Source organism: Leptosomus discolor, chromosome 18, assembly GCF_034619465.1.
Source record: "Leptosomus discolor isolate bLepDis1 chromosome 18, bLepDis1.hap2, whole genome shotgun sequence".
NCBI lineage: Eukaryota > Metazoa > Chordata > Aves > Leptosomiformes > Leptosomidae > Leptosomus > Leptosomus discolor.
The window spans coordinates 9636224-9656084 of NC_141408.1; the positions used below are offsets into that span (position 1 = coordinate 9636224).

A 19861-nucleotide genomic window follows, 5' to 3' on the forward strand; every position below is an offset into this window, starting at 1 on the left:
ACCCAATAGTAGCGATCGTGTCACCAAGGCAGGGTTTGCACTAGCCCCGGGACTCTGGATCAGACTAGCTGAGGCCATTAGGGCACTTCTGCCTTTTGCAGTTTGATAGCTGGAAACAGATTGGAAAGCAAACCTGAAGCATTGGTCTGCCGAATCCTGTAGACTAAAGTGAGTTAAAGGCAATAAAACTGCTGTTCTAAAGCTTCAGTCAACTCTTTTCTAAAATTTTTCTCTTTTAGTAAGTAGGGCTTCCATACTGGGGCCAAAAATAGCTGGCCAGTTCTGATCTTGTTTTCCCATCAACATGGTCACGTCCCTCAGAGCCTGGAACGCAGATTCAGTTTCACACCAGCAACTGGGCTAAGTAAGACTTTTTCCCATCGGAGAATACTAGCTGCATCAAACAATTGATGGAATAATTAGGGTATTACCAAAGTGCTGTCAAGTATGGACTTAAAGAACAACTTAGAAACAGACACAAAATATTACTCCTAAATGAATCAAAAGATTAAAAAAAATAATAATAATTAAAACAAAGATCCTAGGACTGGACATGAGCAGCACAATTGGGGAAACACCCCCAGCAGGTGGGTCTTCCACAGTCAATGTCTGACCTGGAAAGGAAACACAATACGATCACCAGCACTCAGGTAACCCGGGTTTACAGCTGAGGGTGAGCTGCACGCAGTCTCCCCGGTCAGGTTATTCCTCTAGGAGGCACTACGTTAATTACAAAAATAATAATTAAAAAAAAAATACAGCTGTATAACTGCATAGTGGTCATCTCTGCGCACTCCCCTAGGAGTTAGCTGCAACTGTTCACATAGGCACAGGGACAGGTAGTGTCAGGGACAGACTGGAAATTCCTCGGAGCAGGACGTGCAAGGTCATATGGTCACAGAGGCTACTGGGGAGTTAATGTTGGTGGCAGTCAGGTGCTGGTTGTTGTCAGCGGCGCACTTGGGGAAGTCGTCCGTCTTACAGAGGATCTTGGAAATGATCTTGCGGAAGGTGTAGCGGAAGTCCCTGATCCTGTAGGCATAGATGATGGGATTGATGACAGAGTTGGCATGGGAGAGGATGATGGCCATATACATCACCCACTCAGGCTTGGATTTGGAGAACTCCTCGTGGAAGTGAGTGATGCAGTTCAAGATATGCAAGGGCAGCCAACAGAAGGCAAAAAGTCCTACAATGATGGCCAGAGACTTGGCTGCGTGGATCTCCTTCTGCAGTGTGGTCCTGGAGTTGCCCATCAGTTCAATCTGGTGCAACTGTTTGCAGGCGACCATGAATATCTTAATGTAGATTCCCAGCATGATAACAAGTGGAAGCAGCACGCAGCCGAAGAAGTTGAAGTACACCATGTAGCTCATCGTCACCACATTCTCAAAGAGGCACGAGATGAAGCAGCCATGGTGCTCTGGCCCGGTGTCAGCCCCTGTCTCTTTGGTGGCGTTGGGACAGCCACTTATGGCTTTATTCCAGCCCATAAGCGGGGTCAGTCCAATTCCAAAGGACAGGAGCCACAGCACAGCAATGAGTCCTCTTGCCCGCTTGCCAGTCACCAGACTATTATACCTACAGCATCGAGAACAAAACCGAGATAGAGCCATTAAATAAATGAGCGCTCATGACTTCCCTGCAGTTAAAGTCACCAGCATTTTGGCTAATGCCACAAAAGCCCCACCCACACCCACGCAGGAACCTCACCTCTGTGATCACCGGAGGGGTAAAAAAATCTCACCGGTGCTCTGCACCTACGAAAAGTGATTTGGGGAGGTGATTCAGTTACTATTCCTGAGAGGTGCCAAGCACCGCCCCTGCCCGCGAACATCCTTCAGTAGGAGGCAAGGACTTGGAGTCTTCAAACAGGCTTTATCATCGCATGAGCCTAAACCACTAACTACAAGGAGGGCAAGAACACAGGGAAGGCTCACTCTGTAACCACCAACATACTCTCTTGCTCTGAGCATCCACTGCTGGGCACGCCAGGGCATGCTACTGGGTTACATGAACTTCTGGGCTGACCTGTTACAGCTGAGACAATGCTGGCTCTCAGTTCTACACTGTAATCAGTAGTGAAAGACTTAACCAGCATCACCACACACTTACAGCCTTTATACCACAGCCAGCTTGCTTCAGCTTGGGCTGTGCTTATGCCTGCAGCAATGCTGACTTTCACTGGAGACTGCAGCTGTCCCGTAGTGTGATGTCCCTTCCCATGCTACCTTATACACTAAGATGGGAATTGCACAAGTGTGTGGAAAACAGGGATCCTACTAGTTTCCCAAACGGTGTGATTCCTGGCTTTCACATGCCAGACTGCAGCCCACACAAGCTTGTTGTGGCTGGATAACAAATACCCTGAAAGCCTCTTCTGAGCCAGCCTCTGAAAGCAACTGCTAATGATGGATTGCTTAGGAGAATTACAAGTTAGGGTTTGTGTCTCCATTCAGAGTCTTGCATCCAGGCCTGGAGCTGGGAGCTGGGAGCCGGGGACACTGGGCTCTTCTCCTCCCATTTGATGTCCCTGCTATTCGCATCCTCCATCGACAGCGCTGACGCGGGCAGCTTCGCCGAGCTCCTGGGGCTGGTGTTGGCCTCCACTGCTCGTGGATGTGACGTACCAATTCGGTAGGACGTGCGCCATCGAGACGTCCTGAAGCCACACAGACTCGGACCTGCAGCTGCTGAAGTCGTCAGTGGGGTGAAACCGTACAACCATGCGTAGCTGCTGTTGTGCAGTGATGCTTGTTCTCCTCTGACCCACCATGACTGCTTGTAAAGATCCAGATGTTTAAGTAGACTCCTTCCTTGGGCGCCTGCTGCTCCCACATGTGTTAGAAAGAAGCTCCACAGTGGCCCAGGGACAAGCTGATGCAGTGCTGAGAGGTGCAGAGCCACACCTTTCCTAACCCCACGGACGGGGTGCCTCCACGGCCAAGAAAACAAAGGTTGTGACTGATGCTCAGAGACACAAACGGAGCTGGAACCTAAAGCACCAAAAGTCAGGCTGGTTTGGGTGCAACCAGACCAGATGCCAACATCAAAGCATCAGTTGGATGGCTTTCTGGAGATACGAAGAACCAGCAACTGCCTGAAAGACACCATGAGAAACCCGTTACCATCTTCTCCACAGCCAGTTAGTGTCTGCTGGCTGACACGCATGTCCCCCCCTTCCCACACCCTTCTCTCAGTGCTTGTTTACTCTGGCTTGGCTACCCTGCTCCTCCTTTCCTAAGAACGTTTGTTCTGATTTTCTTCCGGCCCGTGAGGCAGGGGAGGGTTTTATTCCCACAGAACCGCAGCTGTGCCTGTGAATCACGCTGCCGTCGCCTCCGTGCGAGCCGTGCGTCCCTCTCCTCCTGCAAGCTGCAAAGACAGGAGGGTAAGTGGTGGGGCTGCCAGCATCAACTGGGAGGCAAAGAGGGGCTGAGGGGAGCCCTCGGCTCCTTCTGGGTGGCCGCTGCGGAGCAGGGCTCACTTCGGGCATGGCCGAGGCTGGCTGAGAGGATGCGGGAGCAGCGGCCACATTTAGGCGCTGCTGAACTGTGAACACCTCCACGGGGTAGATGGCTAATGGGCAGGGGTTTCCCCTGCACTTTTCTCTCATTATTACAAAGTATTCCTGCTTCAGAAGAGGAGAAGTTATCAGACAGGGCCTCACTGAGGCCAAGCCCATCACTTTCACAACCCTGTGGTAAGTGCCTGTTTTCAGGAGCCAGAGCTGGTCTGGGGTTGTGGGGCTTGAAAACGTTAAGATTTGATTCGGAGCAAGTTCCCAGAAATCCGATCTCTTGGCAAAGTCTGAGTCTCGAGCTGTGACGTTGGCCAAGCTTAGTCAGTGCTGTAGGAGCACCAAGAGCTGCTGCCGCCCTACAGCTCTGCACGTGGGAATCAAAAAACTGAAGCTCCTTGGCTTGTGCTATTCACGCTTAGTGGATCACTTCAGCTCCTTCTTTGCTGCCTCAGTCATGTCGCATCCCAAAAACTACTGTAGCGAGACTGGAAAATGCAAAAGAGACCGCTGGTCAGAAACCGAAGGGCCAAGAGCTTTGTGTGCCTGAGGCAGGCTGCGCGCAGGAGCACAAGGAAGAGCCGCCGTGGCGCAGTGTGCCGTGCTGAGGCCGGTGTCCACCGCGCCGCTCCAGGCTGGTGATGTTCTGTGCTGCCTCTTGCTGGAAACACATGCCTCCACATAAGGCTTCTTCCAGCTGCTCTTCTCCTGAACACTTCTGCGAAGATAAGGCTCAGCATGCAGTTTTACAGAACCAGTTAAGAAGTCACTTAGTTTCCCAGTGGCTGTAATGGTGGCATGTTTATTTGAGTTGCTCGCTCTTCCCCAGCGCGCACAGCAGAGCTGCAGCCAAGATCACAGTTAAGTGGGGGCCCCTTCTGAGGGAAGGAGATGGCAAAATGTGCTGCTCTCCGTGTCTGCAAGAGCCAGAGCTGGGCCATGAAGAGGCCTGCAGGCCTGTCAGCACCGGGAGGAGATGGTGCTCATTGAGGTGGAGGTGGTTATTCACAATGAACGACGGCACTCCTTAGATTAGCTCTTTATTTTTGCAGGGACACATTGCCAGTTCCTCCCAGCATCTCTCCATTCAGTGGCTTGATTCCAGGTAACGATGTTGGTCGCTGCCGTGACTACAGAGAAGGGTCACAGCTGGTCGCGGAGGCACCAGCCAGAAGAGAACAAGGTGAAATTTGGGATAGTTCGATGCTCTAAAATTGTTCATTAATTACCTTGTTATTACCTTAATACACTTACTTGGTGGGACACTGCCTTAAGCTAACAGAGGTTAAAATAAAGAAGTGCGAAACTATTACCAGCTCAAGGTACCAAGAGCCTCGTTAGCAAACCACCGCACACAACTGCAACCCCTGTCATAAACCACCATCGAGAAAAGCAGGCAGGGGCTATAAGACAACTGAGACTCAACTTCTTTCCTGAGCTCACTAAAACATGATCAGACAGTGAGGAACAAACAGATTTTCACTGCTCTGAATGCTCCAGCAAACCCCTCCTTCATTCCCTTTCAGGCCTAATATTATTAGGCAAAAAACTATTAAAGTAAATTTACTCACCTAAGTCTGCTCAATTAATGTATAGCAAATATTGAATCTCCTCTGTGTTTCTGCCCAGAGGCATCAAATGTTGCTTTAATGTAAATAACAGCTGAATATTTTAAAATGATTTATTGAGATTAAATAACCTGGCAATGCATTAGTTCCTTTTACACCGCCAGGAAAAGTGTCTTTACTGGTGTAATCATCATCAAGCAGCTAATTATCCCAGCTCCCACCCAGTGCCCCCGCAGTGGACATGCTGCAGCAGCCCCAGTGCCGTCCCCACTGTGCTGCCATCATGGAGTGATGCAGCTTTCTGTTCTTCTGACGTATGCAACCACACATTTTCCACCAGACCGTGGTCACACAGCCCAGGCTGCAGTAGGTCAAATACCTTAAGGAAAGTTCAGCTGCTTTTACAGCATGGCTCTGACCCACTGGTGTATCTTGTACAAGTGCCAGGCTGCCGGCGCTGCACCTGCTGTGCCGTCACCAAAACGGGCCAGCGGCAGAGGCTTCGGCCAGGGCACAGCACAGCTCTGCCCCGCCACCAGGCCATGGAGTGAGCAACCGCTCTGCCACTGAGGCCGGAGAGGTCCCTGGAGCTGGCCCATCGACGGGAGATGGTGCCCTTCGCCCAGCAGACATCACCGTCGCCTGTGGCCCCTCCACTTCGGCGATGGCTCAGCAAGGTCCATGGCTTTTCTGGAAGAGCATCGTGGCAACCACCAACGCGACAGAGTTGTACAGGGTGCAGGAAGGCTCTCTGCATGCTCCAGGCACCGTGCCTCTGGTTGGCAGCATAGTCAGGGTTTGGGTTTTTTCCCCAACAGCTCTCATTGCATTTCTACTGCTATTTGCTGGAGCTGGATACCAGCCAAGACACCCAGGCAGGCATTGCTAAGCCCAGCTGGAGCGGAGCAGGACGCGCTGCCAGCCTGCAGCCAGCCCGGCCTCTCCCGTGCAGGAGTTTGGCTCCCGACTGGCAGGAACTGAGTCATGTCCTGCACGTACCCGGCATCTCCCCACCAACCCCTGCAGTGACCCCGTGGAGATCACCCAAGCAGGGGCACTGCGGCCCCTGAGCTCCCGTCAAACGAGGAGCGTATCGCAGCAGCCAAGGCTTAATTCAGCGTTTGGGGTGATCAGCCGTGGGCCAGAAGGCAGCAACAGCCTGGAGCCTGGAAGGGGACTATTATTCCCACATTATTTATCCTCACAGAGCAGGAATGGGGGAGAATCCCCTGCCATCCCCGAGCAGCCCAGAAGGATGAACAGGTCAGGACACTGTGGTGCCACACACCTGCTCTCCTGGTGCTTGGTGGAGTCTGATGGTGGCCCTGACCATGATGCTGGCCTGGGCCCTGGCTGATAAATGACTGAGCAAATAAACCTGAGGTTAGCCAAGAGCGGAGGCGATAGCAAATAGTTTGTTTTACTGAACACCTGAGATGGGTTGCTGAATGAAAGGGTGATCTGCAAGCTGAGAAACTGCATCAGCACTTGCCACCATGTGGTCATCAGTGCTGTGGTGCAGGGTCTGCCACGCTGGGCAGCGTTCGACCACGCAGCCCTTATCCCACCCAGGGACAGGCAGGCAGGAGGTGACCCGTTTGTCACCTGCAGAGTGGCACGACCCCCTTACATTTGTTCACCATGGCAGCCCTGTTCCCAAAGTCCTTCCCTACCCCCTGCTACTAAGCCACTGGTGAAGACACAAAAATGAGCTCCACCATCTCTGCCACGGTCTGGAGACCTGCAGCTGGTACCTGGCAAATACACTGTGGGTCCTGGCTCTTCAGACATCTGCAATAGGGTGTCCACCCACCCAGGCATTATTGCTGTCCCCTGTCCTGGCTGGGTGCTTGCGTAAAAATCCCTGAGACTGGCCAAGATGCAGCTTCTACCAACAAAAAGGTGTTAGGAGAAATCCACGCTCCTTGGTCAGACTTTGTCTCACCAGCAGCCCTCAAAAGGCTGCAGGGCTGCCAGGCTGTGCTTGTGAAAGGTGCACATGGACACCGGGTGTTTCAATGCTTGCCTTGTGTGTGTAACACAACGCTGAAGTTGCAGCATTAACTTTTCCAGCAAGAAAATTTTCTCTCATGATGGAGCCTCCCAGGCTTTCTTAGTCCAAACATTTGAATGGGGATGTTGGAAGAACCAGGAGGGTCCCAATCCTTGTCCTGGCACCTTCAGAGTCTCTGGGATGGTGCAGGGGAGCACTGGGAATCAGGCAAGGCTCTAAACATGCAAATGTTCTGTGCCAACCTCACTCTATGCCAGCCCCTTGCTGGCAGGACAGACCTGTGTCCCTCAGCAGAGCTGCAGTGACACCAGCGTCCCTGCACCCCAGCCTGATGGAGGGCGCTGCTCTGCTCAAGATGTTTTGGGCCAGTTCTCCCACTGCCAAGCCCCAGCGCAGGATCAGCCTTTGATGAGCAATTTCAGTGCTTAAACCCTAAACTGTCAGGTGTCCGGCGCTGAGGCCACAGCCGATGGGACCGGCGGGGAGACAAGGGTGTGATGGCTGTGCAAGGGACGCTGCAGCCAGCTTGGGTCCCCTCGGCACTCCCCATGCCCAGAGCTCTGAGGGAGCCCTGGGGGTGCTCCCCATTGCTCCCCCTGCTTCCCTCCCTCTTCTGCCCTGTGCCCAGGCTGCCGGACGCAGGGAGGTGAGCAGATGGAGACTTTGCAGAACTTGGACTACGCAGGTGCCCTGACACAAACAAGCAGCGATAACTTACATGTTTCTATTTTAAGTGTGAAGGAAAATACACAGACACCTCCATTCACAAGGGGAGAGAGCGGTTTGGCTGCCAAGCATTGTATCCTTGTCATCAACTTGCAGATGTACTTTGCATCTTGCTCTTTTTTTTTTTTTAATTTTTTTTTTTAGCTGTAACAGCATGAAACAAGCACCATCGCTGCCGTTCTGTTTGCTCCACGCACAGCCATGGAATGGAGATCACATACCAGCTGAAATATCTTGGCAGGACATTTTAAATGAATCATAAATTGCACCTTGGGGGGGGGGGGGGGGGGGGGCGGGGGGTGGTGTAGAAAAAACTGTGCTTTTTCACCAGGAAGGAGTTGGCGGTGAGTGAGAAATCTGACTAGCGGTTACGGTATCAGCCGAGGAAGCAGAACATCTGCGTCTGGCCATGTCCAGGCGTAGACAAATCGCTTCCTCCCACATCTGTCCCTATTGTGTGCGGGGGACAGCAGCAGTGTCCCCCTCTCGCACTCCCGGCCTTCCGCTGGGCGGGTTGCTGCACACACGCCAGCACCCGCAGCTCAGGTGAGGGTACGGGGTTATGGGGAGGGGCAGGAGGCACCGCTCAGCGCCGTCCATTTCTGGCTGGCAGCACCGCTCCCACTGCCTGGTGCCTTCATGGGAAACCTCAGCGGCCGCAGCAGCTCAGCCCCCGTGCACCCACCCTCCAGGGGCTGGATATGGCCCCTGAACGTGCCGTAAGATGCTGGCTCACGGCCATCCTTAACCTCTCGGGAAAAGCTGAATGGGAAGACGCGAGCGCTCGCAGGGTGACAGCCCTCCCCAGCTCCCAGTGCCCAGAGCACGCACCCACCGGGCAGCACCCCCACGAGCACCCCCACCCACCATGGAGCACCCCGCGCTGGGCAGGCAACCCTGCTGTTGTGCAGCCCTGGGTGCTGACATGCAAACAAGCACAGCCGGCCCTCCCAGGGCAGAGCCCGGCTGCAGGCTGCTGCGCAAGCCTTGTCTCGAAAAGCGAGGCCGGGGTGTGGGTGCTGCTCTGAGCCCCGATGCTCGGGGAGCCCAGCTCCGTCTTGGCTTCCGCCCGCACAGAGCGAGGAGGAACGACCGCCTCCTCGCCTCCCGGTGCTGTCAGGGTTCCATTCCTGCTTAGGGCACCTAACCAGAGAGGTCACAGGCTGCAATGCTTCATTTTTAGATTTAGAGGATCACTAAAAAGCATTTAAAGACTGAGAGACCTTAACTTTCTCCAGGGCTTGCTTTATTTATGTTATACGGCATTTTCAGCCTTAGTCTGAAATAAAAGCTAGGTGATTTTGAACTAAGTGGGTGAGCAGAGGCTGTCAGGGGCTGGGACTGCCCCAGACCTGCCGTAGTGAGTGTTTGCTCGCTGGGAAGCAATTCCACCTGGGAGCAGAGTCACAGAGATGTGAGGCAGAGAAAGGCACAAAGAGCAGCACAGAGAGCCGGATGAAGCAGTCCTGGCTGAAGATGAGCCCTTGGGTGGACATTGGCCATCAGCTGCTCCCAGACGAAGGTGAGGATGGGGGATGTCTGCCAGTCAGAAGCAAACCTGTTTGCAGCCCCCAAGTTAAACTGCTCCCCAGTTATGAAGACTTTAAATTACTCTTCCCGGGACAAAATAGACAAAACCCACCTGTGCTTCACACCCAGCCATGGTGATGTCTCTTGGGATGAGCTGGACATATGGAGGGGAACGTTCTGGACCCCTGGGTACCCATTTGTGCTGGCCCACCCCATACAGGCTACAACCACACCAGGTCCTGCAGCCTGCAAGCTTGGACTATCAAGTGCCTGCAGGTTTAAAACCCTCCCAGCAAGATATCCACACCCATGTGCTTATCCCTCCTGTGAACTCCTCCTTCCCTGGGGTGGAGGCAGAGCAGCTGGGAGGGTGAAGGCTGTCCTCTACAGCCCCCAGCTCCTGCCTCACCCCCTTTTATCCCCACACACCTCTCCACGCAGGCTGGCACCTCTGCCCTGCCGCTGCCAGCACAGCAGTGGCTCAGGGATGGGCATCGTGTTTGCAGGACCGGGAATGTGGGAAGGAGAAATGCAGGAGAGTGCAGTTTTGGCCCAAAGCACCTGCAAACAGCTTAATCTGGAGGATTAAGAAGGGAAATTGCAGCTCAGGCTGCTGCGAGGCGGGGAGCTGTGGGAGGGGGCACAGAGCTGTGCACTTGTTGAACGCCAACAGCACCTGCGATGCTGATGTGTGAAGGTTTCTCTCACACACACCCTTTCACAGCAGCCTGCACCCAGGCAGGATTTGCATTCGCTACTCTGGTTTCTGTCTGCAGCCCCAGCCCCAGCCAGCTCTCGACCCTGATGGGATGAGAAAAGGTGACTGAAAACCGAACTATGACACACAGGGTACGAGCGGGGCGTGCAGGGCAAGCTGTGGGCTCCCTGCCCGAGCTGGGCAGCCCCACGCTGCTGTGAACACGCGTGGTGCCGGGGGACTGCCGGAGGTCTGCAGAGCCCCCGGAGCACAGGAAGGAAATGAGCTCAGCGGCCCTCACCCTCCAACAACCGGCGACATCAAAACATAAGCAGCTGCCTCAAGACGCCCATGTGTGCAATACCAGCCCTTCATGCTCCACAGGGTATTTCTGAGTCCTGGAGCACAAAAGTTCAGTTCTCCGTACCCAAGACGGCAGGGTCGAGGAGCCTGCAGCCCTCCCGAGCTCTTCCTCGGCACCACCCTCCCTCCAGGGCTCTGAAGCCCCACATTATCTGCCCCTGGGGCTGAGAATTTTTGTCATTCCAAAACTCCCAGAGCGGTCAGACCTCAGATGTGCAGCACTGGGGCAGCTGAGTTAAAGGCAGCTGGTCGAGGCGAGATAGGAGCTACGATTCACAGCTCCTGGGTGTGATCCTGTACATGGAGCGTGGTGCGGCCGCTACCCCTCCCAGGTGCCTAGTGCCCTGCTCGCTCAGATAACAGATAAGGGTGGGGAGATGGCAGATCTCTGCTGGATCACCCCTTCTGTAATGAAACGGGTGCTAAAGCCCTTCCCAAAGGCCCCAAACCACTGGCCTAGCAAGTTGCTGCTCATCCGCCTTCCCTGCAGAGCCCTGGGCTTCTTCCCAAGGGCTGGTGGATCTTGTGTGGTCAGCACCAAGCCCAGCACCACTCACCCACCCGTGCCCCCTCCCAGGGTGCTCCGGCAGCTCAAGGCACCCATCCTGTCCTCGCTCCCATGTCCAGACGCAGCCGGGTTCGAACCAGCTGGCGCCGCAACATCCAGCCCCCGCGCACCAGCTCCGCCATGGCAGCACGATGGGCAAAGCTCATGGAAGAGACCGACGGGTCTGAACCCCAGGGGAGGGAGGACGGGGCCACCAGCCGCCCCCACAGCACCGCGCTCCTGGGAACCCGGGACCGGGGTGTGGGTGGGAGGGAGGGTGTGAGGGCTGGGGCGCGGGGCGATGGGTGCTGATGCACAGTACATTGGAAAGGGCTGCAGGACCACGGCGGCACCGATCCGCCTGCGCAGCTGGTCCTGCAGGGACGGCGCTCTGTCCCTTGCCCCCGGCGGGTCCAGCAGCTCCGCAGTGCTGTGACGCGCCGGCGCCCACATGGCACCCAAGGGTGAGTGTAAGGGCACAGACACACACACCCACTGATGTACTCGCGGGTTATTTGCGGCTCATGCCCAGGCCTGATGTCATCCATAGGATTAGGAGATAATCCGCGCTTTGGCACATACAGATTCCCTGAGCCCGTCGTCGGACTTCGCAAAGCCGCAAGAGACGGTGGGGAGGGGAGAAGAATGGCACAGCTGTAGGCACAGCTGGCATCGCTGATTCCTGGCATCTTGCAGACCAGATAGAATAATGAGCCTCAACGCCCCCCACACACACATAGTGACTGCCCGGTGTAGCCAAGGGCCGGGGCAGAACACTCCTACAAGCCTCAGTTTCGCGGGCTGGCCTCATTGCTACGACAAACAGCAAATTCATAAAACCCCCAAGAACAAGCACATTAATTAACAAAGCAAAAAGTTTTAACTGCAAAATAAAACAGCTTGTTGTGAAAGCATTTTGGTTTAATAATATTTTTTGCAGAGAGGTCAAAATGTCTTCTGGAGCAAAACTCTGCCGGATTTCAAAAGCTGCTTTTTTCATCTAAAAATTAACCTGCATTTTTTATAGAATGAGCCGTCCAAAACTGAAAAAAGCTCCTAAACCCAAAGCTCTGGGTTCTGGCTCAGCCCAGAGATCAGTGCCCTCAGCCAACAGCCTGGAAACTAGGTCTCAGCCACAGCTCCCTGCACCCCTGCTAGCCCCCAGCCTCTGCAGGAGCTGTGTCAGGGCAGAGGTCTCAAAGACAATTAATTCCCTTCCTGTCAGGATTTTTGCTTTTTGGGAGTGAAGTGACCCCCGAGGTGGGAGAAGACATAAAAATTTGGGACATGCATCTAAAGGAAACGAGGCTGCTCCCAACTAAAAATAGCTGTGATTTCCCCGCTCTGGTTTATGGCCACGAGGGCACGTGCAATTATTTCTGATTTTTCTATTGTGCTTCTGTGTCCAGAGTCGGCTGCATCCGAAGCCCGGAGCGAGCAGCAGCCCTGCGGGACCCACGGCCAGGCGAGCGGGCGCTGCCGGCCCCCAGCTGCAGCACAAACCCCCCAACATTCTGCCTCAGTCGAGCTCAGCTGACATGAGCTTCCCTAAAGATGTGGCAGCTCCGTTGCTCAAGTGGACATGCCAGCCCTCCTGCCCACAGCACTCGGGCACATTTGACAGGTTTCTTGCACATTAAGTTCATTAATCGATGATAACCTTGGCCAGGCACGGACGTCTGACGGACGGGGGAGGCAGAGCATCCACTGCTCTGGAATAACGATGCCTCCCGTGCGGCTCAGGTCTCAGGATCGGGCACCGTGCGTAGGAGCCACCCATGAACAGCCAAACACGCCTGGGAGTTCAGATGAAGGGCAATGCAAGGATTTCCCTTCGGAAAGGAAACAAAGCAAGGGCAGAAGAAGGAAGAGCAGCTGCAATTCTGCGTGTCATAGATGGCACACAGAAAACGGCAGGTGAAGACCAGAGTTCTGAAGAGGATTTTCTCTCCTTCCCAGTGGCTCCAGCCCTTCCACCTGCCATAAATACCCACCAGTTTGCTCTGCTGAGGAACACGCTGGGAGTTTGAAAGGAATCCAGGAACAATTCTTTGCTGGAAAACACAGAGGGAACCCCCTCCTCTGCAGCATCAGGGCACAGTGAGGGCAGGCAGCCATAAAAGCATCAGCCAACCCACCTCGAGAAAGGACATTACACAGCTATAAGGATCAGATAAGAGCAATAACAGTTCAAATTTTGGACTGTTGTCCCCATGAGGAGAGCACAAACAAGCTGGACTGTTGCCTTCGTCATGCCATAGATAAGAGGGGCAGCAGCTCATGTGGGAGACTGGCAGAGCAGTGCAACACCATTGACAGATCATGATCGAAGAGTGGATGCTCTGGCTGCAGGGGGGGCAGCGAGGTGCAGAAAGGGAGAGGGCATGGTCATGGATACCCTGTTCTAGTTCATGGTAGAGCTGCCTAGGAACATCAGCCTTGCACTTCTGCTATGGATAAAATTGAAGACAGGAGAGAACTAAATCCAGGGAGGAAGAACAAGCACCAGATCAGCTCAAATCGCAGGCAGTCAGGTCTAATTTTCCCTCCACGTCAGCTGGGGTGTTTGCCAGGTAGGCAGCAGCAGCACAACGTTCACTGTTCTGCAGGAGTTTACCAGCCAGACAAGGACACACGTAGTGTGATGTTGCACAGGGTGTTTCATTCTCCTTTCGCTCTCTAAATACAGATACTCTCCTCCTTCCCTAACTCTTCACACATTTGTTCCAGGCATCTATCCGTACCTACAATCATTAGCCACGCCAAAGGATTTTGGTTAATGCAAATAAAAGGGAAAGATTTTATTCCACCTACAAATCTTCTTTGGCTTGAAGCTACTGGGGTGAAATCCAGCCCTGGAGAAAGCCAGAGAGCGAAAGCCTGGCACCGCTCTTGTGCCAAACGCTCCGCAGGATGGATTTACTGCTGCTGAAAGGTGCTCAGTTGCCTGGCTGTGCTGTTCTGCTTGGAGGAGGTGCTGTGGGCGAGCGAGCTTTCGGGATGGGGGGTCAGGCTGGCAGACGAGAGCAGGGACGGTGCCATGTACCTGGGGCACAGGGACGGGCACGCGCAGGCAGCAGCACTGCCTGGTCGGAAGCACTGGGGTGCAGGAGGGGTTCGAGCAAGGTTGGGTTAGAGCGTGTCTGAAGACAAGAGGTTGTGTCCTGGCACACCAGCCAGGGCAGAAGGAACCCGGGAAAGGGCTCAGAGCTGCAGCCGCATGAAGTGGGCAGCACGGGTGGGGGCTCCTCCACAAACGGCAAATTTGTCAAAAAACAACAAACAAAATAAGAGTTTCAAGGGACAAAAAGAATTCATGGCTTCAGGTCAAATTCAACAAATATTTTTAGCCAGAAGAGGGAGGGTTCTAAAACACCATTTTAAAAGTTATAAGACTTTTGTTCTGCAATTGTCTAGATGAGAATTCATTAGTTCCTTTCCAACAAGGATGTTGCCATTTCAAAAAGCAGCACAGCAACATCAGAAGGGTTCAGCGACTCAAAAATCTGCCAGGTTGGTCAGGATCACTTTGTTTCACCGAAACCTCCAAACGTCGCTGTTTCAGTTTGAAACAATTTTCCTCTTCCCCATGGGATTTTTTGGTTCAGCCACAGAACTGAAAAATCCATTATTAGCCTGGCTGTAATGCGAACTTCTCCTGTGCCCCCCCCCCCCCCCAGCCTGCAGGCCTGCCCAGCCTCTTGGTGCACTCAAATAGCCCTGAAATAGTATTAAATGATATGGCACAGTCAGTTCTCAATGTCCCTGCAGAGGCTTCCACGGGGAGCTGGTGGATGCGACAGGGACATTTGTCTGCAGTTATTTACTGTAATTGCTAGACAGGGCTGGGTACAATCATTTTCTTAAACATTTAATACTTCAGGGCCTGTTATCAGCCTCCGCATTGGTCTCCAGAATGAGCCTTGTCATGAAAAAAGCTTTTCCTAAGGTCGCCATCACTACAAACTGATGACCAGCTTTGCCTTTCCACAGCACAAACCTCCTTCCAGAAACGGCGCGTGCACCGACCTAGAGCGGGTGGCCGGACAAGGTCCTTCCCCCTCGCTGCTGGCAGCGCTATGGAGCATCTCGGGAATAACGATGCTGAGGCGGCAGCTCTAACCAAGCCTTGGCTGGAAAACCCTACTGCTGCAGAGAAGCGTTTTGCCAACGTAGTTTTATAACCTCTGTCCTCTTTTGGTCTTGGCTGTACAAATAAAACCAGCCTTTCAGTACCAGTCCCTAAATCTCCTGTTGGCAAAGCAATGACCCACCCATTGCACTGCACTCCTAGCAGTGAGAAACCCCCTCCTTTTAAAGGAGTTTTACTTACTGGTCATCTCTGAGAGCAAAGAAATGGGTCTCAATGCCAAGACCAAGTTTAATCCAAACTTCACACTTCAGACCAGGCTAGGATGGGACTCCTTGATCTCCATTTACAGCTGAAGGGGCCGTATGTGTCCAGCCAGAAAGCACTCACAGGAATAAAGACGTTTGCGCAAATGGAATAAAAGATTTGGCCTAACACGAGGTGAAAAAGAGATGTTGGGAAAGGATCCCGAAGCAAGGCAAAACTGCCCTGGGACTCATCCCACACAGGTGCATGAACTGACCTCATGGAGAGTCCAGCAAACCTGCTAGAGACCAGGACTGTGAAAAAAGAAAGAGAGTGGAGGAAATACTTGCTAGTTTGTCAGTTGGCAAAACCACTTCCCTTCTGCAAGCGTGGAAACGATCCCCTCAGAGCACTTCTGATCTGCTGCTCTCGCCCTGGATTCCAGCGGAGTAGAAACAGATCTCACAAGATTCAACTTCCTCAGCCAAGCGCCGCAAAAAGCACTTGTGGTACAAAGGAAAAGAGTTACAGCCCAGCTCGAACAGCCTGATGGGGCGGGTGGTGCGATTAAACGGAAACTCAAAAAATCCAACCTGCTTCTGTAGCTGCTGCTGTGCCGCCAGCCCCCATCCTGAGAAAGCCCCAAACGAACAAAGGGAACCGGCACCAGAGCGTTATCCGGAGCCAACGTGTGTCTCCAAGTCCAGCCGGGCGGCTGGGAAGGTCAGCAGCCGGGTTCAGAGATGCTGGCAGCAATCGGAACTGCTCTGCCCCTGCTCCCTCCTGACCAGGGCTGCAGCCCGGCTCTCGCTTACTCTACATCCCGTGGAATTTCTATGCGCTGCGCTCCGATGACACCCACAGCCAAGCATTTCCACTACCAGTTTTTATCATCTGCCTGATGACTAATTTTTGCCCAACTGATGGGAGTTCTCCAATGCAAGGTGCCAGAACAGGGTGAAGGGTGGTTTTGTTTAAGTCTTTTTAGGGTGGATTCCTCGCTAGTGCAAGAGAGATACCAGAGACGAACAGAACCTGGGAAAGCTGGAGCTTACACAGTTCAGCTGAGGTCCCTATGCCAAATCTCCCCTGCTTCTCCACAGCCTCCACTTCTGAGCAGTCCCCAAGCAGTCCTGGACTCCCCAGTGGGGCTCCACTGGTATCTTATTCTCAGTGAGGGATGACAGAGACATGAAGGAGACCGAGACTAATGGACTCAGGTCACTTGTAATGCAAAGCCAGGGTTTTGGTGCACTTAAGCTTAAGGAAGCTGCTGCACCAACTCACCGGCAAAGTGCCTGTAAAAGGTACTCAGGGTATTTTGCTCCAGTATATTGCACTGTCCCATGAATTAGAAGAAAAACGATTTGTGTCTTTGATACTGCACTTGGATGAAAGTCTAAACTGTAAAATTCTGAAATCTGAGGTCTGAATCCTTTCTCCTTCCCTCTTCTGCTTTCACAGTGTATGGACAGAGCTGACACCTTCTGACATTTACTGATCTATACACTCGCTCACTGTAAGCACTCAGAAGGAAAAGGTACGTACGCAAGCACTGGAATATGGTTTCAGCCTTTCTAGATGCAACAAATTGTGCTTTCAATCCATTCATTATAACCCTCTAAAAACAGGAGGACAGCCTGGTTATACTCTAGTCCCAGCTGAAAACGCGAAGTATGTACAAAGTGGTATTAAGATCTATTTAAGATGACTTTCAGCCTTTCTGCAAGCAATGTGACCTCAGCTCAGTGAGAGACAAGAGCTCTTACAGCACAGCCTGTAAAACTACTTCTTTAATAGGCTGCGAAGTAGGAGAAAGAGTTGTTGCTCCTATATTTAATTACCTGGGAGATGCCCAGGCACCACAACAATAGGGACTGGATAAATACCTACATAGATTAGCCCCAGCACACTACTACATCGCTGTATAGCCCCCCCCCCCCCCCCCCCCCCCGCAGGAAGCCACTGACCCTCCCAAGACAAACACCCTCAAGCCACTGAGCTCCCAGGTATATTTGGAAGTAAGAGGCAGGATACTGAAAACCTGAGCCCCGTCCCGCAGCAAGCGAGTGCAAAACCTCTCTTTTCATCACCACCTGTGACAGCAACACTAGAGACTAGAAGTTCCTGCACGCTAGGTCTGGGCTGTCAGGGAATGCGGCTACCTGCATCCACTCCAGTCTCTTACCTCAGCGGGATCTTAATAGCCAGATACCTGTCGATGGCCACGGCCAGCAAGCTGAAAATGGAGCTTTGGGTCAGCACCAGCACGAAGCAGGCGAAGAAGAGGCAGCTGTGAAAATCCACGTGGAATCCGATGCTGATGGTGATGGCGAAAGGGATGGCTAACAACCCCACGGCGATATCAGCCACCGCCAGGGACACCAGGAAATAGTTGGTGGCGTTCTTCAAGGTACTGTTGATGGCCACGGCCCAGCAGACCAGGACGTTGCCAGCGATAGACAGCACGGCGATGATCAGTTCCAGCACGATATAGGTGGTTTTCATCGTGCCCATGGCGAGAGCCCAGGGCGAGGAGCTGGAGCCGTTCATGAGGAAGAGGCGCGTTCCCCCGGGCGCCCGTCCGCAGGTACCCGCAGGCCGCGGGGCAGCGCCTCCCGCAGAGAAACACCCATCGCCGGGCTCACCGCCGCCTCCCGCCCGGCCGCCGCCGCCTCGGGGGCCGGAGGGGCGCGGCGAGCCCCGGGCCGCTGCCCCCCGCTGCCCGCACCGCCCGGCCCCCGCGGGGCATCCGCGGCCGCGCTCCCGCGGGGCTCCGCTCGCCGCCCGGGCACCGCTCACCGCCCGCCCGCCGCCGGGCCCGCCCGCCGCGGGGCCATCCGCCGGCACCTCGGGGCGGGACGGGACGGGACGGGACGGCCCCGCCGCTCCGCTCCGCTCCGCCGGGGGATGCTCGGCCGCCCCCCCCGCTCGCCCGCGGAAAAGCCGCTGCCGGCCGCGGCGGGGCTATTTCTGCACATGGGGCGAGCGGGGCGGGGAGTGCGCGGCAACGAGCCGATTGGCCGAGAACCGGCGGGCCCCGGGACGGCACCCCCTGCACCCCCGCACCCCCGGACGGGACCCCCGCACCGCCCGGCTCCGGCACCCCCCGCACCCCGGGACGGAATCACCGCACCGCCCGGCTCCGGCACCCCCCGCACCCCGGGACGGGATCCCCGCACCCCGGGACGGCACCCCCCGCACCGCCCGGCCCCGGCAACCCCCGCACCCCAGGACGGCACTCCCCGCACCCCAGCCCCTCCTAGAGCCCTGCACCCCAGGACAGCACCCCCACCCCACCCGGTCCCGGCACCCCCGCACCCCTCAGACCCAGCACCCCCCAGCGGGTGGGCGAGGCGCCGGACCGGGCGCCCACCACGGGTGTTTTCAGGGCGAGGGGCTGCAGCCCACCGAGGGTGGTTTGGCCAAACGAGGAGAGCAAAGTTGGCCCGAAGGCTCCGGCTCGCTGTCGCCCATCGCGCCGAGGGCGCAGGTGTTGCTATAGTCTGTTGGGACACCGCTGGCGGTGTTGCCACATGGAGAAAAATCCCCACGAGCTCAGCAAAAGTAAAAGATTTCACAAAAGTCATGACAGCACCCAGTCTGTGGACAGTTATCACGCAATATGACATTTCCTGATGTCAGAAAATGGCAAAATACCACGGATTAGCAAATGCTATTACTCACAGTAGTTGAGTTGAGGTCTAAGGAGCTTGGAAAAAATTAAAACCTGATGCAATCGCCAAAGAAAGGGTTTGTCTGTGCTGGTGGATCCTAAAACCAGCAGACAATATGAAGATAAATATAATTTAATAACTACTTACCTTTTCATCATGGCTTTTATGCTTCATATTGTGTTCACCATCAAAACACAACCAGATCAGAGGCTGAGCTTCACACTGGTTTTGTGGCATCTAGCAGTACTAAATAATCCAGGAGAGAAACTAGGAAAAAATACAAATAAATAAACAATAATAAACCTTGCCGTAGCAAACAGAAAGCAAAAGAAACTGCCTTTTTTCTTTTTTTTTTTTAAACAAATTTGGAAATGAAATCCCATGGAAGGGAAAGCTTTCTGGGGATCCAAAGTTAAAGCAACACAAAAACACACGGGAAAAACAGGATCAAAATTGTTTTTATGGACACGGTGTAAATGGAATCACTCTCATTGACCAGCACTGCTTTGGGTCAGAAGGATACGAAGGGGGAACTCCTCGTTCATATTGAATGAAGTAATTCTTTTCAAGGTGGACATCTCAGGAGCAAAATGCTTGAGGATGACCAGGATGCTGAAGGAAAGCCATGTCTGCAGCACATTTAATTCCTACAGCAAGGTCCCCTTTGCTCCTTTTAGACAAAAGGATCTGCCTTTGGGGAGTGTCGCTGCCCCTTGTCCTCCCACCTAAGACCTTCACACCTCGTATCCTCCAAGCACTTTGCTGTCACAAAGGACGGACTGATTCTCAGGACGGTGCTAACGGACAAGCACGTAACGCCTGTGATTCAAACCTTGGTGTCTGCCTGGGACTGCACTGAAAGGAGAGACAGAGTTTTGAGGAG

At 54.0% G+C, this 19861-nt stretch overlaps 1 protein-coding gene across 1 annotated transcript; it reads right to left on the reverse strand.

Moving 5' to 3' along the window:
- Nucleotides 1-707: 707 nt before the first annotated feature.
- ADORA2B (adenosine A2b receptor) lies at nucleotides 708-17862 on the reverse strand. Its single transcript, XM_086475133.1, has 2 exons — nucleotides 17490-17862; nucleotides 708-1581 (listed from the first exon to the last, which is right to left on the reverse strand). The coding sequence occupies exons 1-2, from the start codon at nucleotides 17852-17854 to the stop codon at nucleotides 888-890; spliced, it is 1059 nt and encodes a 352-aa protein (XP_086331259.1). The 5' UTR covers nucleotides 17855-17862; the 3' UTR covers nucleotides 708-887.
- Between the last annotated feature and the right edge of the window lie 1999 nt (nucleotides 17863-19861).